General features: G+C 41.2%; 1 protein-coding gene and 1 long non-coding RNA gene across 2 annotated transcripts in view; both read left to right on the top strand.

Annotated features, from left to right (window-relative positions):
• LOC148346107 (uncharacterized) overlaps positions 1–27,909 on the top strand; it is a 255,697-nt gene that overhangs the window by 134,425 nt on the left and 93,363 nt on the right. The gene's annotated exons all lie outside the window — the stretch shown is intronic.
• lrfn5b (leucine rich repeat and fibronectin type III domain containing 5b) overlaps positions 1–27,909 on the top strand; it is a 40,216-nt gene that overhangs the window by 8,551 nt on the left and 3,756 nt on the right. The window contains exons 2-6 of the mRNA XM_088325109.1: positions 15,201–15,888; positions 16,078–16,306; positions 17,049–17,223; positions 22,539–22,878; positions 26,552–26,852. Of these exons, the coding sequence (XP_088181235.1) occupies positions 15,215–15,888; positions 16,078–16,306; positions 17,049–17,223; positions 22,539–22,878; positions 26,552–26,852 (1,719 nt within the window). The 5' untranslated portion in view covers positions 15,201–15,214. The remainder of the gene's footprint in view (positions 1–15,200; positions 15,889–16,077; positions 16,307–17,048; positions 17,224–22,538; positions 22,879–26,551; positions 26,853–27,909) is intronic.

Raw genomic sequence — 27,909 nt, 5'->3', positions numbered from 1 at the left:
TTTAATGATAATATTATAACTTTCATCCCAAACCGTGCCTGTGAAGGGTAGCAAAACGCTACTAGCAATACACTCGCAACACAGTAAACGGCTCTGTTAAAAAAACATACCCTACTTGTAGTAATCACGGTATAAACGGTCCTCATTTTCCTCCTTATAACTGACATCATCAAAGTCGTCTTCCCCAATATGGGAAAGAGACTATGTCATACAGATGTCGTCCCACGCTCCCTTATTCAAAAACACGCTAGCAACACGCTCGCAAAGTAAAGTTTACGTGCAGTAGCTGTTTCCTTCTTTATCGGACTGCTCGAATACATCTAGTTTGAAAGCTGCGTCATGTGCCTTTCTTTTTGCAATTTGCATGGTGAGGATATTTCTACGCTAATTGAATTTGTGCACAAGCTAACAAGTTGCAGTCTTCCTCGGCACATATATTCCAGCGGTCTAAATCTTACCTTTTGTACTCGAGCGCCGCTGGCGGCTGTTCGAAAAATTACATAAATTGGCCGCATCACTGAATAAGCCGCAGGGTTGAACGTTTGGGGGAAAAGTAGCGGCTTAAAGTCCGGAATTTACGGTAGTTTTAATTTAACAGTTAAAGTGTAAAGTGTAAATGCTCACTCAGTTAATTTATGTTCCTTATCTACAAAATGTTAAAGTAACATATCTACAAAAAGGACACCAGTTATTTGACTGTGTAGCATGCTTGTTTGCTCCTCGCTCTATTGCTGCGTCCCGTCTGTTTTAAGTTATGCTCATATGTAGCTTACCAAAAGAATGGATTTACACTATATACAGATGGATGCAACTGTGAAATTTTTGTTGTGGGGACAGAAACTCAATAGCAAATGTCCCTTTTTTAGTGCGTAAGCCGGAGTTTGCATGGTATACAACTCCACAGTGCTTTGCGGCATCAAAAACATGGATTCATTGTGTAACATGTCCTCCTGTTAAGTTATATATTGCATAGTACATTCATTAACTCATATCCTGAACCGCTTATCCTCACTAGAGTGGGGTTAGTTGGAGCCCATCTCACTTAAACATCGGGCAGTGGGCAGGGAACAACCATTCATACACGCACTCATACCAAGGGACAATTTGGAGTCATGTTTTTGCAATGTGGGAGGAAAGCAGAGTGCCCTGAAAAAACAAAAGTAGGCACAGGGAGAACATGCAAACTCCAAACAACAAGGCCAGTACAGTGGAGCCTCGGTTTTCGAACGCCTCTCAGTTCGGACAAATCGGTGTTCGAACAAAAATTTCGGAAAATTCTTGCTTCGTTGCTCGGTCAAAAAATCGGGAGTTTGAACGCCGGTACGCTGGGGTGCGATGCTGAGCGGCGTACGGGTTTTTTAGCCCTTAATTATGTCTCCGAAGAAGGTCGGTGAAAGCAGGACAGGTGAAAAAAGACAAGTTGTTCGTCCAACTATTGCCTTTAAGAAAGATATAATAGCTAAATATGAAAGAGGTGTACGAATTTCGGATCTTGCTAGTGAATACAGCATGGCTAAATCTACTATCAGTACGATAGTAAAGAATAAGGAGGCTGTGAAATCGAGTGATGCGGCTAAGGAAGTTAGCGCTATAAGCAAGCAACTGCCGCAAGTTTTGGAAGAGGTTGAAAAACTTTTGAGGATTTTTCTCTCCCCACCGTCCACCACAAAGGTAAGAAATCCTATTCATAATCCTTTTTTTATTTTTACACGTTCATGTTAGCGTAATCTTTGGTACGGAAGATTACGATAACGCGAACATACGATTAGCCTGGGTTAGCTTTGTTTACGTAAAACATTCAGGGTGTTGGAAGGTAGCTCCCTTTCCAATGAAGCGCTAGCCACTTGTGCTAAATGACGTGTAAACGACCTGATTTTTTTATTTTTACACGTTCATGTTAGCGTAATCTTTCGTACGGAAGATTACGAAAACGCGAACGTACGATTAGCCTGGGTTAGCTTCATGTTTACGTTCATGTTAAACATTCAGGGTGTTGGAACGGATTAAAACGATTTTACATTACTTTTAATGGGAAAATCGATTTTCCGTGATCGACCAAATCGGTTTTCGAACAGGGTTCTGGAACGGATTATGGTCGAGAACCGAGGTTCCACTGTACCTGTAATCGTACCCAGGACCTCTTAACTTTGAGGAGGACGCGCTCACCAGTCATCTAATATGGGGGGTTATGGAACGGACTGATCGCAAACTTGGGAGGGAATACTGTAAAAGAAAACCCAATTATAGGAAACATATGTTGTTTTTACTTTCAATTTATCGCGTCCTGGTTTCGCCGCAAAACGCGACAAAGGAACTGTTACGAGGGTTTTGTCTGTGCGCAACGTGGGAAGGGATTGAACTTATTTCTCTTTCACTCCCTCTATACATAAAACCTTCCATGCGGCGCGCCTGCGAGGAATTAAACGGGCCAACGAAAGTGCCGTAGCTCATATTGATATTCCGAAGTGCTTTTCAAGGTTTCTGTGAGAGAAAATCCCAGGTCATAAGCTCCCCTCCCCTCACATCAGGGGTGCGATCGCGCGAGTGCGGCGGCGGAATGCAGATGAGCGCAGTCTCCTGCTTGTTCTAGACAGCGAGACGTCGGGGGGGGAAAAAGCGGGAGCGTTGTGAGACGGTTTGCTCCTCGCCATCCAAACCCGACTTTTGCTATTTTCCGCTCAGATGCCGTGCGCGGGGAAACACTTGCATAATGGCAGGGGAGGATTGTAAATGCTGATGAACAGCACTTCTTTAGATGCACCGGGGTCTGCTTAGTATGACGTGCGCATAAGCACACGCACAAACACACGCGGGACAATACCTTGACATCCAGTCAAACAGAGGAAATTGCGGCTGCCAACAAAATTGCATATGAGATCCCGTCCTCCACCTGAGATGCAAAAGACAAAAAAATCAGAGGATTGTTTTGTTTTTTGCTGCAACATATCATTGCAAACAAACTAGTAGAGAGAAAAGCTATGGACTGTGTTGAAGATTCTTACCCACTATTATTCTATAATAAATGATCTGCATTTATATAGCGCTTTTCAAGTCAATGACATCCCAAAGCGCTTTACAATGTGCTCCACATTTCCCAATAGCAGCCTTGTATTGCAGCCATGTAAGATGCTAACCTGCTTATTGGGGGTATTAGGGGTTCAGTGTCTTACCCAAGGACACTTCGACATGTAACACGGGCGGGCCGGGATTCGAACTGGGATCCCTTGATCCTAAGACAAGCGCTCTACCTCCTGAGCTACTGCCGCCCTGAGAATAAAAATCAAATCACATTTCAACCAAGCACGAATGATACATCAATTAAAAATATTTTGTGCCTAAATTCATATATAATTAATATATCTTTGAATTAAACAGTCACAACTAAAACTCTTTATTATAAACTGAAGTAGGGCCAATTATGTTGTGATAATTATCTTTATGTGCACCGATGATGCAGGATAATAGGCTCAACAACAGAGATAACACAGCCGTCATTTTCTCAATTTTTGCAATAATTAATCATTTGCCTGCAGCTCAGGATGCAGAGAAAGGTTATGTGCTCATAAGATTGTCTTGCTCTGTTAAATTGGTCAGTTAATTGGTTACAAAAGGGAAATAAATCGCTAACTGAGCTTTTTGTATTTATTTAAAGCACCATGCAGGAGAGTTTTATTCGGAGTATGTAATATTTTTGTTTTGGGACTTTTGTAGGCCCTGTTGTGGGTGTGAGCAGCAATACACTGGATTTCATTTGAAATCGATTCATGCGGGAATGCATCTTCAAGTCGGTTTGATTTTCCTGGCAAAAGAAGAGCTTGTCAGTTTACTCTTGGCTGCCACCTATGGCCTAAGGAAAAACTGCAGTCATTGTTGTCTACATAAGCTGCCCCTTAAAAACTGTGAGGTGTTCAAGTCTGTAGTGGTTGGAAACATCTGGCATTAAGATTATTAAGTGAGAAACAAAGTTCATTTCTGAAGAAAAAAAACCATTGTGCTGAGGTTTTAAAAATGGTGGAAACATTAGTTACATTCCCATTCATTTCAATGGAGGGAGTTGATTTCCAGTCAATTAAAGTCACATTTATTTCTATAGCCCTTAATCCAAAACCATCTCAAATGACTGCACAGGTCACAATTACACCACCCACTGATCTGACGCAGGCATGCAGGAAAGAAAAAAGAATATATATAAAAGAACCCAGATCCTTTACACAGGCGGATATCACCTTCTAAAGGATTAGCCTTTAACAAATATAAAGACATTTCCCTTGTAACGTGTCACGGTTTGCTCGGTTGACAACTTTTTATTTGTTAATCCTGCCAAGAGTGATCAAAACCATACCTGCAGTCTTGGTCAGCTAACAATAAGGAATTGATGCAGCGGTAGCATCAACAGCATTAGTGTCAAAGGCTGTCTCTCACCATTAGCAAGTAATAGCACCCTGACAATGTCCTGGAGCTTTAAAGCAGTACCCGCATTTGTTATCTGTGACTAAATTGCACTCTCTCTCTCTCCTCTGGAGATTCTTTGTTATAAATGTCATTAGGCGATCTTGAAAAGCAGCCCCCCTCCCCTGATTGCATCGCACCTCCTCTTCTTCACGCTACCCTCAATGTGACGTTTTCTCGGCGTTGCCATGGCGTCGCTGCTGTCGCCCAAGAGTTATCGCGTTTGGAAGCGCGTCAACGCATAGTGAAGTGTTAACGAGGCAGGCGTCATGGAATCTATGCTGGCTCACTTTTATAAACTGATGTGCTGGGGACATTTGCAGCTTCAATCGTTTTGCTACGGTGGCGTACACGCAAGCTTTCAATGAAGACATTTAAGAGTCAGCAATGGCATGATTTCTGGTACCTCTAAAGGATTACCCCGACTGATACCCATGTGGAGTGGGGCGCACACATATTGATAATCGGGCTAAATCCGAGCATTTTAACCCTAATACAATCTAAATAACCAAAGGTCAGCATATCATGGAAATATAGTCCTGAGAAAATATCTTAAAGAATATTCAAGGTGGAAAGCACATAGAAAACTGAAAAGAATTTAAACCTTATATTCTGTTGCAATCAGAGCCATAAAAGACCTGATTGTAAAATCATGGAATGAAGACGATCCTTCGTGATTATCCATTTATGTGGTAGATAGATAGATAGATAGATAGATAGATAGATAGATAGATAGATAGATAGATAGATAGATAGATAGATAGATAGATAGATAGATAGATAGATAGATAGATAGATAGATAGATAGATAGATAGATAGATAGATAGATAGATAGATAGATAGATAGATAGATAGATAGATAGATAGATAGATAGATAGATAGATAGATAGATGGATCGATACTTTATTCATCCCCGCAGGGAAATTCACAAACCTGGTGAATGAGTGAATGAGGTGTTCAAACCTCGAATCACAAAAACTGTAGATGTTTTCCATTCCTATAAAATAGCCAGCAAAGGCTGTAATTTCAGTCTTAAAGATAGTCTTAAGCGATTAGCCTAAGCCTTAGGCCCTAAGGTGTGAGGTCTGCACATACAAATTTGAGCATAAGACCCCAGTGCAATGCATGGTCAAAAGAGGACCCATTAAATTATTTGGAACATTTGCCGCAGGCAATTCCAATATGCTTACCTCAATTATATTTTTAATATGCATTTTTGAGAAAAAAATACAATCAATGTTGACTACACATCAAATTTTAGTTAGGTCAGGCCTGACAAAAAATAATTTTCAACATCCAATGCAAAAGTCAAAGGCAACCATTTTCTCAGTGGATAAGGGGGGAAAGAAAATAAGACAACCCAGACCAAAGAATAATCGATGATCCTTCAAACGCAAATGATCGTCTAGCCTTGTGGCTTCTTGCGATTCTTTGACCGGAAGCAAGCTTGCTGATGCTATCTCGACACAAGTTGCACCATTAGCAAAACATTCCCCTTGTGCCCCCTCTCCGGTCGTAAGGCGAGACACGCTATTCTGTTCTTTGTCGTTCTCGGAGAAGGCCGCCCCTGGGAAAGCAAAGATATCCTCAGCTACTGTATGCGCTGCAGTCGTCCGTTTCCAGAGATGTACTTGGGGAGGGATAGTGTGGCAGGCTGCTTCTATTAGGCAGCAATCCACCCACTGGAGCGCACGTGTGGGCGTGCGCTGTCAGTCTGTTGTGTACTCCGGGGGCGCAAAGACAAGCGGGGAGGTAGAAAAGCAACACGTGATTGACTGGGCAGGAGATGACGGTCAGTGCTTATCTTTTCCTGTGGCGAAACAAGCGCACCCAATATGCAGGATAATGATTTTCTGGCTTCGGCGTGACATTTAAAAGATGAAGAGCGTGATTGATGAGCACGCTGATTGATTATCTGCTTATTTGTTCGTGTACCTGATGAGTGCAACCTGTTATGCAAATCCCATCGGAGCGCCTGGTAATTACATGCAAATTAGTAGGATACGACAGTGGATATCTCTTGTCCTGTTTTGGCGGGGTAGGGGATGATGGTGGCAACCATTCGCGTCACGTTCGGCCGAGTATTCCACAGAAATGGGCAGAGGGGGAGGGAGGAAGAGAGAGCGTGAAAAGGCCTCAATCTTGGCACAGAGAATCAATATCACGTGTTGGGCGCAATTGGCGCCTGGAAGTTGTAGGTCGTCTCTGCCTCGCTGCACATCAACGGAGGCCTTGTCAGTAAGCCCTGTGTGGTACAACTCGTAGAACTGTTTCACATTCTGCGTCTTCGTTAGCAACAATTTACCTTCATCAGCATCACTATGCTGACAAGAGCATATCCTCCTTTGATCCTTGTTAAAAAGATCTCATCCGTGTCAATGTAGACATCAGCCTTCAATTATATCCCTACAAACATAAACCTGTAAGCCTCATCTGCATGAATATTAACACAGCAAATCCTCCTTAAAAATTGCTCCTAAAAACGGAGTAACCTAATCTATAACCCAGGTCTGCATTACCATAAACAATTATACCATCCCTACCCGCATCACTTTAAACCTCGCTCAAGACAACTAATCACCTGAACTTCTAGTATGAAAAATCCTCATTACAGTGAACCGGTTACGTTCTGCAAGTGGACCCATATGCAGGGAAGCAGGAAACAAAGGCAGCAACCTCAAACATCTAACAAAAACTCCAATCCAGAAACAAAAAACAAGAAACCCACCTGAGGTAACAATGACAAAGAACCGACAGCCTGTGCTGTCTGAGCAGTCAATATAAAGGCCAGGGATAATGAGAGACGTGTGCGGATAGCTTGTATGCAGGTGTGCAGTTCTCCCAGTTGCCGCCCTCTAGGGGCAGGGGGGTTCCATACTCGTACCTCAAATCCTCCTAATAGCCTCCCAATTATGAAGTTTTGAGCCTTACAATCTCCTCACAACAAACATTCAATCAATCAGACTTTGATATGGATATATAAACATCAGATTGGCACAAATTTCGATACCTCAGATCTTTTTGAGTGTCACCCTCTGCCCCTCAACTCAAACATGATCCTCGCTGTGTAAAGTCTTGGCAGATGCAATACTGTAAGTCTACTTTGGTCCCTCCAGGATGACTCTCCGCTGACAATTTAGCGTAATGAGTTTTCTTAATTTTTCTGCCAGAAACACTTATCGCTTCTGAAATGCTTTATTCGCAATCGTCAGGTGAAATCACAGGCAGGAGAGCAAATCTGTTATGGCATCAGATTGGATTAAAGCATTTGTGAATGCTTTGTGTTTTTTTTTTATTTAAATAGATATCAAGATGTTACTTGTGTAATGAGGTTTCTGCTTAACAGAGCCTCATTGAGTGCAAAAGTGCTGCGAAGATCAAGTGGGAGGAATTACAACGAATAGAATATTTCAGTGGCTATACATCTGCTTTTAAAATGCAGTTATGTGAAGACATTTTTTTCCAGAACGCAGAAGTAGTATTTGATTGACAGTTCACTTTTGAATGGGGTACAGTTACAGCCTCCAGAGAGTCTGAGATCAGATTGAGCTACTTTTCACCATTTTGTAGCCTCGTTTTTTTGGTATACTTGTCATCTTTGGGAAGGGTTGTTTCACAACACTCTTCTGTGTCATGTGTCAAATTTTGAAGACGTTTGCTTTCACTCACAAGGACATGAAGGAGTCGACTCAGTAACTCTACCAAAATCTACCCCTTGTCTTTTCCTTGTGCACTTTGACGTAATTGTGTGTCTGGTATGATCCACAGAGAAATTCATGAATATATTGTAACATAGACGGAAAGACATTACGGGCATTTTCTTTTCAGCTCCACAACAGCATGTCTCAACATTCGCACGTCATGATAATTTCTGTGTGGGACTCGGCAAGGGTGTCTTCTCACTGATCAGTAGTACTCACAAAATATGTCATCCTCAGCAGGCTCGCTGCGACAATACCATTTCTCTCTCGTCATCCTCATGGCGCATTTCAAACCTGACCTCCTTGTGTTCTACAGTCTCCTCACCTGTCAGAGCATAACCGCGGCTGTTGACCCCCTCCCCTCAGTCCGCGGGAAAATCTCCATCCCGTCTCATGTTTTCTTCCTACGGCAACAATCGGGGTTATTAGACACATGTTGGCTTTCCAAATCATGGCAGCATTCAGTTGGCGGGGCAACGTGCTGAGGCCAGACTATTATTCATGCATTCGAGATGCAGTGCTGACAATGGAGGCATTACCAGCAAACCACCCAGTCGTAACCCTAAATCACACCTTTTCTTGTCTGTACTTAAAGGTTAGATCTGTGGATTTTTACAGCAGTTATGGGAAGGGGATCTCTTGTTCTCTGCGCTTGATTGGATTGGTCCTCACTTTGCTCAGATATAAGAACACTCAAAATCCCAGTTCTGGACAATTCCTATAGCATTTCCACTCTAAGCGGCATCCCTCCTGACCAAGTCTCAGCATTCATCAAATGGATCTCTCGTTATCCTCCCTCTCAACTGTGTCATGAGTAAGGGTAGGATGAGAGAGAAAAAAAAATCAATGGTAAGGCAGAGCACATCGTCGCAGAGCCGCTGGGTCCAATCATCTCATCCTTTTGGCTGCATGATCCCAAGAGATAACCATCTAATTCTGATCCGGCCCAAGGATGGACACTTCAGACTTTCATCCCTGAGTAAATAGCCATAAAAGCAGCGGCATTAGCAAATCAGATAGGCAGGATCAGCATTTCCAGATCGACCTAAACATAAACCCAGTTCAAACTGACGATCGACTAAACCCCTTTTCATATGAAACGTGTTGCATAAAATTGGTAGCGTCAGAGACCCAACTGAGGTGGGATGTGTACAACTACAGGAAAATCAGGGTTTTTAAGCGCTGCCCTGTTTAGCAAAATGTTATGTGCACTGACGTGAAAGAAACAACTCTGTGGCATAATTTGATGTAAAGGATAGTTGTGACAACAACATCAAAAAATGGGATTTGCTATCCCTGACTAAAGACATAAACCTCTCTTTAAACTGGCCATCACTGCTGTATTTTTCTAATGAAATACAGAATTGGTGGCTTAGGTCGGGCTTCTGAAGCAGTGGCAACACAGAAAAAGAGGAACAAACGTGCTTAAAGGCGTCTCTGTACACTTTCCTGACCATGTTAATGACCCGCTTCACTGGGTTTTGTGTGAAAAGACATGTTGAAAAATCCCAGCTCTGCTTGTGAGTCTCTAATCCAATTCTGACAGAAACTGCAACAAAGGGAATACTGGCAAACAGAAATAAAGGAATGTGATACAAAAGCCCCTTTCACACATTGTGATTGGCGTGTTTAAGTTGAAAACCATCGGGTGTTTTACAGACAGGTTGGCTGTATGAAAGAGTAAGACCAAGAACCATGTTAGAACTTTAAAGTAAATAAATAAATTGTCTTATTCCTGAAAGCATTGAAAGCAATCAAACTGTTTTATGTCACTGTGATGATAATTGCCTGATTCAGTTGCCTTTATCGTGTCACTACATGTGCACATTGTACACCTCGATTCCTACTTCTCTGGATTCTGTGTAACACTCACATTCTGGCTATATGTGAGGAAAGACATGTGAAACTACAAAAAAAAAATTGTGATATTGTTTTTTCTCCAGTTGACATTCTGCAGTTGAATTTTTTTGTTGCAAATGCCTTCAACGCCATTGTAGTCTAAATTTGAAAAACTATCAGCTTTTAATCTTTTTGTTGGTTTGTTTTGTTGCATGAAGGCTTTCTAGTCCGGACAACCAAAAAACACTGCACCACATTCAGTCTTACTGTTCATTAATTCTGTCCTAACTGGATAAAAGGCAGTTTAGTTATACTGCTCCGACCCCTTAGCACACTTTGCAAACAGAGCTGAAACTTACACATCCTCTTTCATTTGGGGGCAGACGACAGAAATCCATTGGCCAGCGCCTGTGTTTTTAATTCATTCATCCATCTTCTATACTGCTTACTCTCAGTGGGGTCGCGAGTGTGCTGAAGCCCATCCCTACTGACTTAAAGTGATAGGCGAGGTACATCTTGTTACCGCCTGCAAAATGTCTGGCCTTTAAATCATTTTCTATACAAATATCCATCCATCTATCCATTATCTGCACCGCTTATCCTCAGTAGGATTGCGGGGGTGCTGGAGCCCATCCCAGCTATCTTCGGGCAGTGGGCAGGGGACACCCTGAACCGGTTGCCAGCCAGTCGCAGGGCACACAGAGACAGACAACTCGCTCGCCCATTCACACCTAAGGACAATTTGGACTGGCCAATTAACCTGACATGCATGTTTTTGGAATGTGGGAGGAAACCGGAGCGCCCGGAGGAAATCCATGCAAGCACGGGCAGAACATGCAAAATCCATGCAGGAGGTTCGATCTCATGACCTCAGAACTTTGCTGCACACGCGCTAACCACTGCGCCGCCGTGCTGCCCCTGTACAAATATGTATGTGATATTTTCGGGGATGCATGCTGTTGACCACCTTGCCAGGTCACCGTTGAAATAGGACTTCAGTCCTATCTGATATTTTGACAGGTTAAACGACTGGACTTGATTCCAAAGCAACACTGGTGCCTTATATCTGGTTCAACTAACAACTAAATGGTAACTGGGTCTTCATCAAAGTCTTAACCAGCTTAATCTACCTGTCACTACAACATCACAATTCGATAAGATAACAATACTAAACAAAAAGCTTGGAACTAGACCCCAGACTATGGATAAACTGATAGGGGTTTTTCAGGGCCGATACAGACACAGATTATTTGTATTAAGAAGAGGCTGATAACTGATATTTGAAGCCGATATACATTTGCCATAAAAGCTTAAAAATTGGCGTAAGAAAGTTTTGATAATGCCAAAAGAAAAAATGAGTACCAATGTTGTAAGTCTTAAGTATGAATCAGCCGAGGCTTGAACCAGTGACCAACCAGTCTCGGAGCGGGCGCCCTAAGCTGGATTACAATAAATACATTAGAATTTCAACACAAGTAACATGACTAATCTTTCACTTTCACATGACTAATAAGTGTGGTGGTTTACATGAAGAAATCCAATAAAACCAGGGTCTCAGTCACAACGGTACCCTGGTTAGTCATTAGTGGTCAGCTATGTACAATAAACATGAAATACAAAAAAGTTATTATAGAACACTATAAAGATGCATTACAAAGCGGCTGTGATTTTTGGACTGTGTGCTTCAATGAAGGACATTTAGTTCCAATCGATTTTTGCAGCTTGCTCTGTCCACTCCACGCATCGGCCCGGTATTGCAGTACCTCCGGGAACGGTGCATTTGCACTGATCGCTGCTTGGCTCTGTGGCTAGGACCTTGGCTCAGCCTCTTGACTGAGAGCAAATGTCTCGGCTCCTTGGCTTTGTAGCGTATTATGATTTGACCGATAACGGATAATAATAATAATAATAATAATAATATAATGGATAATTGATAAAGAATATAGAACAATAAACCTTACAAAATCCCCCCCCCCCCTACTATAGTACGCTATTTAAAGCCTACTTGTGTAATATTAGTCGTGGTCGTGAACATGGGCTTAACTAGACGTTTTTTTGGGGGGCTCAAGCGCCCCCAAATTCAATCCGAGCACCCAAAAACATTAGAGCCTTTTTAAAACTCTTTTCCTTAATATAGGACAGAATTATCCTAAATAGGATGAAAATGCAAGATAAAAAAAATGGAAAAAGTTAAACAAAACAAAAATGTGAACAACGAAGAATCGGAAACACTCCTCTGCCTTGAAATGGTTCATTCTATTTGATTCCTAGCACTGTGTAAAGATGTATTCCGATAATTTCGTGTTTTCTCTTCATCCATTGACCACATTATCATCATATTTTGAAGGATTATCTATAAACTATTCACCATTAAAAACATATTAATTGATAGTCTTTATGGTACTGAATTCTAGTCTTCTTGGTAAGAAACAGCTTGTGTTTGAGAATATGAAGGTCGATTAGTTATTTATCATTTTATTATTTATTATTTAAAATGACTGAAAAAATATGTTTAATGACTAAAAGATGTTTGTATGTGGTTGTTGGTGGAAAGGGAGAGCGATAAGACACTCTGAGTGCTTAGCACCCCCAAAGCTATGAACCTAAAATCGCCCCTGGCACTCATGAATATTATAGCGTTTAGCTACATTGATTCACCTCCAGTGTTAGTGACGTTTGCGTAAAGGTCTTAATAAACTCATTATAGACAACCATCGTTTTTTTTATTTTAAGCACTCCATTCAATATCTTTTAATAAACACGTTATACAGGCTACAGTCGGGACACTGAGAAGCATGAGAAAATTCGAGTCAGATTCCACAGAAGAGTCAGAATGAGGCACACCACCGCTGTTTCACTGCACGTTGACGACATTTACTCGACATTTCAGTCGAGGGTGGTCACAAAAGTGTTGGAGAGAATTGCGACTGTGAAAAGTATTGCAAATATGATATACAGGGTGTCTCCAAAAAATGAACTCACTCTTAGAATGACGAGAAAACCTTTATTTATGAACATAGAGTAAAGTGAAATAGCATCGAATACATGAGACAAATGTAATTGAAGAACCATGTTCGCAAATGTTCAAAGTGATGACCATTATTGTCCAGACAACGCTGATAACGCGCACCAAGGGATTCGTAAACGTCGCGAAACATGTCATTAGGAATATCACGACATTGTCTTTCAATTTCCAATTTCAATGCATCAATTGTCCTTGGTTTGTTGCCATAAACGTGGTCTTTTAAGTATCCCCACAAAAAAAGTCCATGGGTGTTAGGTCTGGGGAAGGCGCAGGGTATTCAGTGGGGCCCCTTCGTCCAATCCATCTGTCAGGTAACACTGCATTGAGGTAAGCTCGTACATCGCGATGGTAGTGGGGAGGTGCTCCATCTTGCTGAAAGTAAATCTTGCCGTCATCACCAAACATCTCTGTAATCTGTGGACCAACAAATTCCTGAAGCATGTTGAGGTAGATCTCACCATTGACAGTTTCGTTGAAAAAGAAAGGTCCTATGATGCCCAATGTGGATATCCCACACCACACTGTTACCCCTGGTACGTTTACATGGCGTTCAATTGTTACGTGAGGATTTGCAGGACACCAGTACGTGCAATTATGGCGGTTAATGGTACCGTTTAATTTGAAGGTTGCTTCATCGCTCCACACAATTTTGTGTGCAAACTCGACATCTTCTGCACATTTTGCCAGGTACCATTCACAAAATTCGACTCTCCGGTCAGGATCGTCTTCGTTGAGAGCATGACACCGCCTTGGAATGTAGCATTTCCAATGTAGACGCTTCATGATGCGGTTGACGCTACAGTATATTTTGAGATGTGGGTTTCCCGAGCAGTTTGGCGAAATGATTTCTGTGGTGATTGAAGGAGTGTTTCCTGCACCAGCAGTTCTTTTCCAGGGGGACGTAGATGTCCGTGGTCGTCCTGAACGTTTATTGTTGGTATTCTGTACGGTTCCATCTGCTTCAAATTTGTCTCTGATGCGTGCAATGGGTGGCGGTTTTGCGAATTCACTTGTGAACCGGCGTTGCACTTCAGTAGCATTTTCGGTCTTCCAATAGCATTTCAGGACAAACTTTCTCTCTTCGAAACTAAGTTGATTTCCTGCCATGGCTTCAGTAATTCAGGATATCTGCAACACATAAAAAGAGTGAGTGCATTTTTTTGAGACTCCCTGTATATCCGCGACGTCCCTAACTTTCGCTTAAGTCTATGATAGCAAACAGTGCAGAGTGGGGACTTCCAGCTTCAGAGGTTTTGCCTCGGGTTGGGGATCCAATCAAAAGGCGCGGGCTGGGTGGCGTCAGAGACAGAAGACAGGGGAGGGAAAAAAAAGGCTCGGCTCGGCTGATGCTCAGTGTTGTGCTTATATTCGACTACATAATATGACGATACTGATATCCGTCCCATATATCGGTGCCTAATATCAGCCTGCCCGAATATTAGTCGGCCTCTACTCTCATCTGGAGCAGGTCAGAATCAATATTTATTGGACAGAATGAAAAATACATGAAAAAAAATGCTTACCAGAGAATCAGATGATTAAGTGATGGAACAACAGATGTGTTTTGAGAATGAACCAGTGTTGACATCATCAAGGGAATAATTCAAGTTACATAGAGTCATAGACCATAGATACTGACATGAAGTTCCTGGGGGAAAAAATGGTATGGAAGCTATATGAAATTGATTTCAGACAGTGGAACAAAAACATGCGTCATACTACAAAATAGAAAGAACATATTGTAAGGAATACATCTATACGGGAACACATATTAGAATGTTCATTGAACATGTATGTCTTGTTAGGTCTGAAAACCGACTGGTGGGGATTGTAAAGGTTTTTTTCTTAAATACATGGCACGAAACAGCTCAAACACCCATACAACACCAGGCCGTCATGCGGCTCTGTCAAGTCGGCAGGTGACTAATTAGTTCCACGTGTAATTTTCACCGCGTTGATTGTTTGCTGACCCCCTGCTTACAATTTGGACACAGTGCTGAGCCCATGATTCTATTTACAATCCAGTTGTAAAGCGCTTCAGGCTCAAAAAGAATGTCTGTCTTGAAAGGAGTGAATTCCCCTAGCAAGACAAATGAATGTTTAATAGCGATGACAGCGCTGCGGAGTCTCGGCTCAATAAACCATTTCCTTCAATCTGTGTCTCTTTCGACCTTATCGTTGCAGGCGTAACCACGTGAATGACAAGTCCAATGGAGGCCCTCCTGCTTTATCTGATGGTCCTCTGTGCGGCTGCCAAGGCCCACAAGGTTCAAGTGTGCCCCAAGCGTTGTGTGTGCCAGGTGCTCAACCCCAATTTGGCAACTTTGTGCGACAAAAAGGGACTGCTCTTCGTACCCCCCAATATCGACCGGCACACGGTGGAAATGCGCCTCGGGGATAACTTTGTCACCAGCGTCAAGCGCAAGGACTTTGCCAACATGACCAAGCTGGTGGATCTGACGCTCTCCCGCAACACCATCGGAACTATAGTGCCACATGCCTTTAAAGACCTGGAGAACCTGCGGGCGCTCCACCTGGACAGTAACAGACTGACACGCATCACCAACGACACCTTCAGCGGCATGTCCAAGTTGCACCACCTCATTCTCAACAACAATCAACTAACACACGTTCAAAACGGCGCCTTCAACGACCTGACTGCCCTGGAGGAGCTGGACCTCTCCTACAATAACCTGGAAAGCCTCCCCTGGGTTGCCATCCAAAGAATGTCTAGCCTTCACACTCTTAACCTGGACCACAATATGCTCAGCTACATCCCTGAAGGAACCTTCTCTGGTCTACAGAAGCTCAAAAGGTTGGATGTGACATCCAACAAGCTCCAGAAGCTGCCCCCGGACCCCATTTTCCAGAGGTAAGTGAATACTTCAAGCCTAGACATTTGACTTTTAAGAAGGTCCTGAGTTACTGCTTCCTTTATCATGTATGAACTGGAATTCATGAATACAAAACCCAAAGTCAAGCCTTTCATGTTTTACCAAAGAAAATCCAAGTGTAAAGAGCAGCTTGTAAGGAGAGTCCCCCATTTCTGCTATTTCTAAAGAGCGGGGGTCCTGGCCACATCTGGGATCATGGGTCCTACTTCCTTTGCGTTAAGCTTCGGCGGAAATCCGCTGCGGTGTAATTGCGAGCTGCTCTGGCTCCGGAGGTTGCGGCGGGAGGATGACCTCGAAACCTGTGCATCGCCTCAACACCTCGCCGGACGGTATTTCTGGACCGTGTCAGAAGAGGAGTTTCTGTGTGAGCCTCCTCTCATCACCAGGCACTCTCAGGTGTGACCCCCAAAACTCTCGATTAATCCGCTGTAGCTTCACATCAAATATCACACTCGGCAGACTTTTAAAGCTCACCGGACTTTCTTGGGCTGCTCAGGTAATGGGATTTTGTAAAATACATTTACTGAAAACAAGATTCAGCTTAAGTTGTTTATCTGAATAACACAAAACGTAATCATTGTTGTCTTTGGCGGATGTCATACAGACTACTCTAAACTGTTTAAGAATGGATGTACTTATGCAAAACCAAAGCAAATATCATTGCCTAGTATTCTCATGATATACTTTTTAACGTTTCTACAACTCCTAATAATACTGCAGTACAAGAATCTACAGTACTAAACAGTATACACATTCAGACCAATAAGCATATATTTGTGTCGCTTTCTCACATTTCAAAACTCACTACTTTATGCATGTGCTCGGCTTGTAGATGAAATTGTAATAAGCTATTTGCCGGATTGTGATAGATCTGCCAGCACAGCTACGAGGCCTAGCGAACCATCCAAATAAAACGATCCGATCGAGGCAGAGCAGAGCAACAAATGGCCATATCTCACGCCTCTTTTACATCAGGGCCGACGTTTATCGTTCACGCATGTTTGCCGCCGTATCGATGCCCCCGCCGACGCGCTAATTCAACGTTACGACTACGATCAATAGTCGATTACGTTTACAGGGAACAAAGTTGTAAAAGCCCAAATGTGGTCGCTATATCAGTTCGCTGTTGTTGTTTCAGGAGTTGCGAGCCCTGGAGGGTCAGAGCGTGACGCTGCGGTGTAAGGCTCGGGGGGACCCGGACCCCATCATCCACTGGATCGCCCCCGACGGACGACTCATGTCTAACTCTTCCAGAGCCTCTGTGCACACAGACGGCACCCTCGACATCCATATCAGCACAGTTAAGGACTCAGGTCGGTTTGGAAAATGCGCACCACAGTTAAGCTAATTAAGGTACAATAGTCAAACAGACCTCTAAAAAAGATGCTTACGTATAGATTCACACAATCCGATTTCGACTCTCTCAGCCACACATCCGAAACAAATACTACGGCTCGTACCAGTTTGCGTCCCGTCGTTTACTTTGATTTTATGTTTTATTATACTATTATCATTTGTTATAAACACAGGGTGAAGTGGTATTGTTCTGGGATGTAGAACCTAGTAATTTGATTTTGATTCATGTCAAAGGGTAAAAATGGATTTTAACAAATTGTAATGGCCCGCATTTCACATCGGGTAAACCAGTTTGTGAGTAAAACAATGTGAGATTATAATTAATTATGTGTCATCTGGGGTAGTGGGAGTTCTGTCAGATTATGTATCGCACTGGAAAAAAGGAACATTTTTAAGGAACATGTTTTCTTTTCTGTCTGCCAGTCAAATTATATATCTTAGTGGTCTTCACTATGAAATTGTCATAAAAGAAGAAAAAGATCGCCGTGTACTTTCACCCATGACCTTATGTGCCTGGTACAATGGTGGGCAACTTTTTGGTATTTCAAAAGTGGATTTATTTCATACAAGTGTTAGAAGGTCAGAGAAAGATGAAAGATTTCAATAGTAGGAATGCAAATGCAATGCACACAACAAGTGCTCAGCGTTGACACAAAAAATAGCTCTCAAAAGTTAGTCTCATCATTTGGTCTTCCAGACGGCAATTATCTTCGGACCTCATTAGCAAGTGCTAAATTATAACTCATGAGTCTGTATTTAAAAATCCATTTGAACATCAATCAGCTCCAATCTTAAAGAATATGAGTGAGAAAACTTTAAAAAATTAACGGGGTATTAAACAGTTTTATGCGTACTTGTTTAGAATACTGGTAATAATGAAATATTGCAAAACATTCCTAACAAAAAACAGTATTGTAACTTGAAACATATCATTCACTTCCTTTTTTTAATTACACTCAGTAATAAACGCAACTGTTGTTAGTTTTTCTAGCAACAAGTTTAGCTTAGAGACATGTAATATTTAGAAATGGTTATTTGAACACGTATTTTCAAGGCTTAATGTGAAACCACAGCTTGTCATGGTTGCCAAACCTTTTAGCTTCTTTGCTAATGTAACCGCAGGGGTTGACAAAACATTTTAGGTGAGTTGTTTGTTCTTTACCGCTGCATTATATACTAGGTCATCTTTTTTCCCAGATATGGAGCCGGATTACAAAGAAAATTTCTGGAATTTCCGGAATTTACTCTCACAACAATTGAGTTATATTTTGACATTTTTTATAGCCTTGTAAATGGTCGGCATTTATATCGTGCTTTTCAATGTGCTTCACATTTACCCATTCAGACACACTCACATACCCATAGCAGCGACAGCCATGCAAGTCACCTAATGACTCCCAACACATCAGTTGGGTTGAGCGAGGGGGCTGGGAATCCCCTCCTCTGTGTCAATCTCCCAGAAAGAGTCCAAAATGTGAATGTGTTCTTGGCTCTGGCCACCTCCCACTGGGGGGATAGGGCTCCGGTATATATATATATATATATATATATATATGTATATATATATATATATATATATATATATATATATATATATAAAAGATAAATAAAGTTAAGTTTAACTTACTTTTGGAAGATGAGCTTTAAGAGTTAGGCGACTTCCTCCTCCGTGTTAGAAAGTGACCATGAAAATGTGATCCAACCGTTTTCTCAACAGCATCAAGCTTTCTTATTCAACTTTCATTTCAAAAGAAACAGCTCGCCTCCTCTTTAGACTTTACACCAACCATATTGAATGGATGCACGAAATATTAAACAATAAAAAAATCAAAGTAACCGGAGCGCTGGATATACAGTATAGAATGTTCACACATGAACTAGGAAGAGGAAGCGTATTCTTCTTTGGGGTTGATGCTGGGTGACATCTCACAGCGCCACACGCTGGTAGCGGCGGAAAGAAGCACTTCAGTAATGTCCTATACTCAGAAAAGTGTGCACACAATACGAAATGTAACTTACAGCAATGTCCGGATATTTTTTGACATCCCGAAAAAAGTGTTCGTATATACCGTTTTTCGTAAGTCAAATGGTCATAAGTAGGGGAGCGTCTGTAATTGTTTATGCAGCGGAACGACCCGAACAGAGTTTAAGGCATGCATGTCAACCTGAGTTTGGCCCAGGGACCAGATCCCAACTTTATGTTCTCAAGTGTGCAGGTTCAGCAAAAAAATGTCAACGCCACATACTTAGCTTTGCTTTTCAGTATTATACTTGAAAATTCATCCTCCATTTGTAGCCTACACTATAAATTATAATCACAGATGAGAAGTGATCTTTTCTAAGCACAACATATTTATTCAGAAACAATTGAATACAATTATTTCTATGTTTGGCATTGAATGTGTTAATAATTTGTTTTAACAGTTGAGTAAATGCAGCTTTCCATCTGAACCAACTCACCACAAATATCAAAAACATAAACAAACTAAGGGACCTATTAAAAAATAAATGCTTGCCCCAATTGTCACATCGATGAAAAAATAATTCTAGTTCCTTTTTTTTTTAAACCTACACTCCGTGTTCACTTTTCCTAAATGTTACTTTCCTGGTATTAACTTGTGTCAGTGCTGTACGTTGGATGTCAGCTTTTTTACTGCCCACTAGTGGTGGAAAGGATCATTTGGTTTGTATTTATTAAAAATATCAAAACTCTTGATAGAAATGAGCTAAAGGCATGCTTCTTTACTGACACTTAGGAATTTACAGCAGGCCAGAGGCGTATGTTTGACATGCCAATTTGAAGGGGCTTGAATGTTTAAATATTTGCACAGTATTTGGTTGATTGATTAATTAACTCCTACTGGAGTAACTCCACAGGTTAGACATTGTGCGGTTACTTTCCTCTCATGTCATCGCATGTAAACACCACAAAGGAATTTACCAAAATATATGTTATTTACCGTATTTTCCGCACTATAGGGCGCACCGGGTTATAGGGCGCACCCCCAAAAAATAGTTTTTGGTCCTATATCTTCCATACATAAGGCGCACCGGATTGTGAGGCTCTACAATGGGAATGTCGACAAAACAGTCAGATAGTTCAGTCCAACTTATTACCCCCTTAACATTCCCAAAGCTTGCAAAGAAGCAAATACGTGTCTCAGACATGTACGGAAACAGTGTCTGTACGGTGTCACCAATCACTCAAATGCATCGTTCCAAATATCATTCGGAAGGTTAAAGTCTTGGGATTCAAGAAATGCCAACCATTCCTTAGTTTCTATTTTCTTTTTCGCTCGCAACTTTACTGTGCATATGACAATAAACACTTGGAATTGAGATTAATATAAAAAAAGACCCATCACAGAAACATCTAGATCACTCTGAAACAAGATACTGGGAAAATATATAGCCGGAGTAGGTCACCGAAGTTGTTGCGTTCAATAATAACGTGCAACCATGGTCCTCTTATATCCGTAAGTGTAGTAAATCCAGGAGAGTAAAATATTTACAAATACAGAATGGTAAAACATTTTTCCTCTATGCCGTAGACAATCAAACTTGCTATTCACATTCATCTTTTTCGGCCAATTGCAGGCTTTGTTTTGCCCCTTTAGCGTATGCGAGCCTGTAAATGATAAAAAGGATCCGCCCCCTTTACCTCCGAATAGCTTTAGCCAATAGTGATCGATTCAAATGATGATTGACACATTGGTTAGCCAATGAAACGCCGGTATATAAATCCCAGCATACACCGCGGACTACTTCGCGTTCGGGGGAAAATCGAGTCGGCGGCTGCTTGCATTAGTTGCAAGACTTTGCGACTTAACATTGATCCATACATAAGGCGCACTGTATTATAAGGCGCATGGTCAGTTTTTGAAAAAAAAGAAAGGATTTTAGGTGCGCCTTATAGTGCGGAAAATACGGTAATTATAAAACACTATTGATAACATATTCATAATCATTATTTTATTTTGATTGAAGCATCTCAGGTTAGCTACCTGCCTAGCAAGCAAAAGTACCAACCGATTCTTCAAACTGGTTGTGAAACTAGCACATCATGCCTCTTCTATTTTTCCAGTCTCAGGGAAAACTAGGTGTAATTAACTGTTGAGGGGAATAAAAAATGGGTAAAATTATTTATTAACTGGGTTCTCGTTGTTCTTCCATTTAGCATCTGAGATGTAGCACCATTAAATACTCCAATTAAAGAGTCCTGTTTGTCTTTTATTAGCTTTGTATTGTTCAACCTTTTGTTGCGTTTCTGCTAAATTAGTTCCTTGTAAATAGATTTAAATGTAGGTGTAATAAACCTTAACACACATTTAACACATTTTCTATTGCGTTCTATTCTTAGTGGCAGTGGGAAAATATTCATGCTCAAGGGACACATTTTCAAAATGCACAAGTGGGTCGCGCCTTTGTGGATGGGACACAGGGTCAAATGTAGATGGTACTAAAAATGAAATATCGTAATCATAAAATTTGTCATTGTCATTTTTTTTTAAATGCTGTTACTGAGGCTGTATATTCAATATTTTGTGTAAATTGTTTTTTTTTTAATATGGTAAAATAATACATTAATATGCAATTGTATAAATACATAAATTAAAAATAATTTGGGCAAATCTTCAATAAGATAATGCTTTGTTGATTTATCTGTTTGATTTAAAAAAAAATGTTAATGATTGACCGCTGCTAAATGTCAAAAAAAGAAGAAACAGATTAACATGTTTTGGGTGCAATTTATTGTTCTGTAGCCCATTTGTCTCTGGAATATAATGTTCTAATAAAACTTAGAAGAAACTGCTCATTACAGCTTCAGCGGTAATCTTACTTGTTTCACAATCCGGATATAAACGAACAGGCAGAAGACAAAAAAGGCCTTTGTAATGTTCTAATAAAACTTAGAAGAAACTGCTCATTACAGCTTCAGCGGTAATTTTACTTGTTTCACAATCCGGATATAAACGAACAAGGAGAAGACAAAAAAGGCCTTCCTTTTACAACAGAGATGGGCAATCCGGCCCTTGAGGGCACGTCCCTTATCTTTTTCTGAGGTTTGTCTTATCCAATTTAAGATGGCAGGAGCTTGGTAACGATCCTGGAGATTGGAATAATCTGTATTAGAGAAGTGAAAACTCCAAAATCATCCAGCACTAGAGGCCCCTGAGGACAGGGTTGCTCAACTCTGTTCTGCAGTTCAAAGCTGACTCTTGATAAAGGACAGAAACAAAGGCATTTGTCAAAAAACTGTTCTTCCTTTCAGGTTCCTTTACCTGTGTGGCGTCAAACCCAGCGGGTGAAGCCCAGCAGAAGGTGGACCTGGTCATCACAAAGCTCCCTCACATCACCAATAACACGGCCGCCGAGCAAGAGCCCGACCCGGGGTCTTCGGACATCGCCACTGTCACCAAGACGGGGGCAGACAGTCAGGGAGTGGGCGTGCCCCTGGGAAACACCAAAACAGGCCTGGAAAAGAAGGTGGTCATAGCTGAGACCACGTCCACCTCGGCGGTGGTCCAATTCAACTTCCAGAGGAGCATTCCAGGCATCCGCATGTTCCAGATCCAGTACAACGGGACTTACGATGACTCGCTGGTGTACAGGTGAGGATAAAGGTGGGACATCCTGGAAGTAAAGGTTCTGGTATAACCCAAAAAGTCTGGTCGAATAAAAAAAACTCATTCCCCAGTGGAAAACCGGCCCAAAGGACGGTCAATCCCTTGTAATTGGATTCAATTGAACCAAAATAAGGATATTTTGCAGACTAAAATATTTAACTCATCTCTTGAGTTTAAAACCACCAAACCTTTCTGCTAGGTTAAGTTAAACATATTAAAACTCTTTACTTGTTTAGACCGAAAAAAAAGACAAAAAGTTCATGGTTGGTTGGTTGCATCCCTTAAGCACTAACGTCGTGGGGGCAGCGTTTCCTGTGGTGTGTCTTGGGCAAGTACAGCCTGGTGGCGCAGTTCCTACTCCAGGCCAACATATATTTCCACCTGGTCTTAAACCGGGGTTCAATAAAGAAAAAAAGGAGATATAAAATCAAACAACTGTATCATGAAATAGGCAGAAAAGTAAATAAAAATTTAAATAAGACATTTTTTTTAGAAAATTTTAAGAAAACTAAATTGTGTAAGAATGTTTTTAAAATAAAAAACATTAACATAAAATATTTGATGAAAAATGAAAGTTTATAATGAGTATCTATCAGTGACTATGACACTTTGAAAAAGGTTGATCGCAAAGTTGTTATACTACAAAAACAATTTCAAGCGAAGGAAAAAACAAATATATGCAAAATGAAATGGGGGTAAAATAAATTGTCTGATGTCAACTTAAGAGGCAGATTCAGCCTAATTTATACCGATACCACGCACGCCGGCACAATGGCTATCGTGTGTGCAGCACAGTTCTGAAGTCATGAGATCAAACCTCCTGTGTGGAGTTTGCATGTTCTTCCCGTGCTTGCGTGGGTTTCCTCCGGGCACTCCAGTTTCCTCCGGGCACTCCAGTTTCCTCCCACATTCCAAAAACATCCATGTCAGATTAATTGGCCGGTCCAGATTGTCCCTAGGTGTGAATATGCGAGCGAATTGTCTGTCCCTGTGTGGCAACCAGTTCAGGGTGTCTCCTGCCCACTGCCCGAAGATAGCTGGGATGGGGTCCACCACCCCCGCGACCCTACTGAGGATAAGCGGTGCAGATAATGGATGAATGGATGGACCACACATACCGATATCAGAAGTACATAAATTTACATTGCCCTTTAATAAAATGACTCATATATATGTGTATTATGGATTTTTTTTTTCATCGCCAGTACGACACTAAAAAATCTAAATACAAGAAAGGGTGAACTGTGGAATGCTCTTCTCCCTGATAATCGATCTGCAACCTCAGTGGAAATGTTGAAATCTAAGCTTAAAACACACTTCTATTCTATAGCATATGAATACCATATATTTTATGTTGACATCTGTTTATTATTTGTTATTGCAACATCCATCCATCATCCAGGAAGGGGGATTACCTCATTTGTGGTCCCTTCTCAAGGTTTCTTCATTTTCCTCATGGTGAGGTTTTTGAGTTTTTCCTTGCCCTCGTGTATGTTTTAGATCAGGGGATGGTGTCATAATGGTCTGTGGTTTGCAATAATCTGTAGTCTGTGCACCCCTTTGAGACTCCTTGTGATTAAGGACTATACAAATAAACATGACCTGACTTGACTGAACATTTTTAAAGCTTAAGGAAAAAAATAGCATATATATATATATATAAAAGCAATCGAGCAGAAAGAAAATACCTGTAGTCAACCCAAGAGGCTGATTAAGAAAAAAAAAATCAAGAAGGAAATGCTGAAAGTTACGCCTTTTGATGAGCTTCCCGCTGCAGACCGAACCTGCTAAACTTAAAACGACCTCGACTGCATGATTAAAACCGGCACAACCTTTGTTTTACAGACTCAAGTCACTCCAATCCCTCGGGCTATTCGGTCTCCTGTGCCGGTACAGGCCGTGTCTTTGTGATTTTTTGCGGTGTCCATTAATCCCATCAGGAGTTCTAATGCACCGCATCCCGCGCCTCGTTCCTCAACTCCTAATCCCCCTTTGCCGGAGTGAACCATTTACTGCCTTGATAATGCTTAATCAACAAAATCAAAAATAACAAATGTCAGCACTAAGCTGAAGATGAAAGCAACGTCAGCCCGGCCCCGCGTTTGGCTACAAAAAAAAAGGGAAAGAAAAAGCATCCCAGGCGTCTTTCATCTCTTTTTACCCTCTTCTCAGACGCTCATCACCAGGACATGATAGGAAGGATGGCGACAAAAAACGATGTCGTCAACAGCGTGTTTTGGATTTGGAGCCGCAATGCAGGAAAAAAGATAGAAAGATAGAGAGAATCCTTAACGATGTATCTTTCATCGCATATTACGCCTCCTAGAATGAATCAAAAGTCGGCGTCGATGAAACGCCGGCACGTCCGACTGTCAATCAACTAACGCTGCATAATTGGTCGAGGCGATAATTCAGGGGTGGGTGTGTTTTTTGCACTGCGTGGGGCATCAGATTATAAGGCGCAACCCCGAAAATTTGTCTTTCGGGATATTTTCTAACAAGCAGGGTTTGTAAGTCAAGTCAAGTCATTTTTATTTGTATAGCCCTTAATCACAAAGAGTCTCAAAGGGCTTCACAGGTTATTACACAGACTATTTTTTTCAGACTATTATTACACCATCCCCTGATCTTGAACCAACATGAGGGCAAGGAAAAACTCAAAAACCTCAACATGAGGAAAATGAAGAAACCTTGAGAAGGGACCGCACATGTGGCATCCCCCTTCCAGGATTACCAGACAGCAAAGGATGTTGCCATCACAAATCATACAGAGATATTGTCCACGAAAAGTATAGGTTATTCATATGCTATAGAGTACACATTTTTCACGGCCAAATTCAAGCACGATATAAAACCAATTCTCCAATTTCTCCAGTTCCGTTTTAATAAAAAATACAGTGTGAATCGCGTATTTAGCAGAGCCACAAATATATCTGCGATTTACATATGCGACTTTTAATCCTGCATGTACATTTATCAAGACATGATTAATAGATTTTGGTAGATCGCGAATGTTTTTGAGATAGTCTCTCCCCATATAGGTCTTGGATAAAAATGATAAAATGATATGTAGATAGATAGATAGATAGATAGATAGATAGATAGATAGATAGATAGATAGATAGATAGATAGATAGATAGATACTTTATTCGTCCCCGTAGGAAAATTCGCACTTCCAGCAGTATCCTTGTGTTAAAAAAAAATCAAATAAAAGATATAGAATACAAAAATACCCAATATAACGTGTTGATATAGAGTATTTAAATAGTGCTACGGAAAATACACACCGTAATAAAAATAAGGTAATATGCAAATGTGAGGGTGGGGTTTAATGTGGGCTTTTACTCCCCCGGGTGGTGTCAAAGAGCCTCATGGCATGAGGGAGAAATGATCTCTTCAGTATGTATCCGTAGTGCAGCGGTTAGCACATCTGTCTATCATGCGAAAGGTCCCGAGTTCAAGACCGAGTGGAAACATATGTTGGCCTGAAGAGGGATGGATGTCACCAAGCTGTATTTCCCCATGATTCACCAAAGATATAGTAACACATTTCCAATTTTGCCGGCATATAAGGCGCACGTTCCAATTTTTGGCGAAATCTACTGTTTTTGTTTGCATCTTATTGTCCGGAAAATACTGTCAATCATTTTCTTGCAGAATGATCCCGCCTACCAGCGAGAGCATCCTGGTCAATAATCTGGCAGCGGGGACGCAATACGACCTGTGCGTACTGGCCATCTACGACGACCAGGTCACCTCGCTGACTGCCACCCGAGTCATCGGCTGCATCCACTTCACCACCGAGCCGCAGTATTTGAGGTGCCACTTCATGCAGTCCCAGTTCCTGGGCGGGACCATCGTCGTCATCATCGGAGGAATTATCGTGGCTTCGGTTTTGGCGTTCATCATCTTCCTCATCGTGCGCTATCGAGTGTGCAATCAAGGGGATGCAGATAAGGTTAGAATTAGAATAGTCTCTATGTTATTGATAATAACGTAATGAACATTGTTTTAGATTTGGATGTGACACACCAAGATAAACATGTAATAAAGACATGAAAGAGACAAATAGCTCTTAAAGTGGTGTATTTGCCACTATTACTAAAGAAAAGGGAATAAAGTAAACCCTCGCTATAACGCGGTTTACTTTTCAGTTTCGATACCTTAAACATTTGCATTGTGCATTGTCTTCTGCATTCTTATTGGCTCAACAGTCTCCCTGCTTATTATTGTTTAATAGTACAGTAGCTGTTTAAAAAAAAACATTTATACAGTACTCATGAGCAATGTTCCCTCTAAACTACGCGCATGCGCAATCGCGCACTGCCCGTACATTCTCAGCGCACAAGAAAATCTATCCAGCGCAATGTTCCCTCTAAGCTGCGTGTGTGCGTAATTGCGCACTACCCAGAGCTTTTCCGCGCACAAGAGAATATAGCCAGCTCACAAAAATCAGGGCTCGAAATTGCTAATTAAGAAGCGAATTAAGTCAAAGTTAGAATGCATGAAGGTAAAAATACAATGGTTCCCCTGACGTTGTGTTCTAAATGCGGTAGTCGGAAGTCAAGGTCGAAGTAGAACAAAGTTGAGTAAAGTCAGTGGAGTTTTTCAAGAACCGGCTTCTTCGGCTCGGCTCATTAAAAGGAACCTCTTTCGGGTCCTAAACGGCTCTTCGGGTTGTTTTTGCTTCTTTCATCCCTATATGACCAAATATTATGGAAAATTATGCACAAAATGACTTAAAGAAAAGGGGAAAAGAACAAAATTAAAAAAAAAATACCAAAATGAAAAAGTAGTGAAAATCTGAGAAAAAAAAGAAGGAAAATTTCAGAAAAAAGCCAGAAAAAAGAAATGAAAGAAACAAAGGAAAAAAAGTAAATAGAGAACAAATAGAAAAAGGTAACAGCTAGGAAAAAATAAACACAATGAGATTTCTTTTAAAGGAATTTTAAAAAATGGAAAAAAACGGAAAAAGAAGAAAAAGTTTCAAAGAATTTCCAATTATACCAAGTCAA

Source organism: Urocampus carinirostris, chromosome 20, assembly GCF_059441175.1.
Source record: "Urocampus carinirostris isolate Australia breed hairy pipefish chromosome 20, RoL_Ucar_1.0, whole genome shotgun sequence".
Lineage (NCBI taxonomy): Eukaryota > Metazoa > Chordata > Actinopteri > Syngnathiformes > Syngnathidae > Urocampus > Urocampus carinirostris.
Note: the sequence above shows the minus strand (reverse complement) of the source record. Positions and strands in the feature narration are given on the sequence as shown.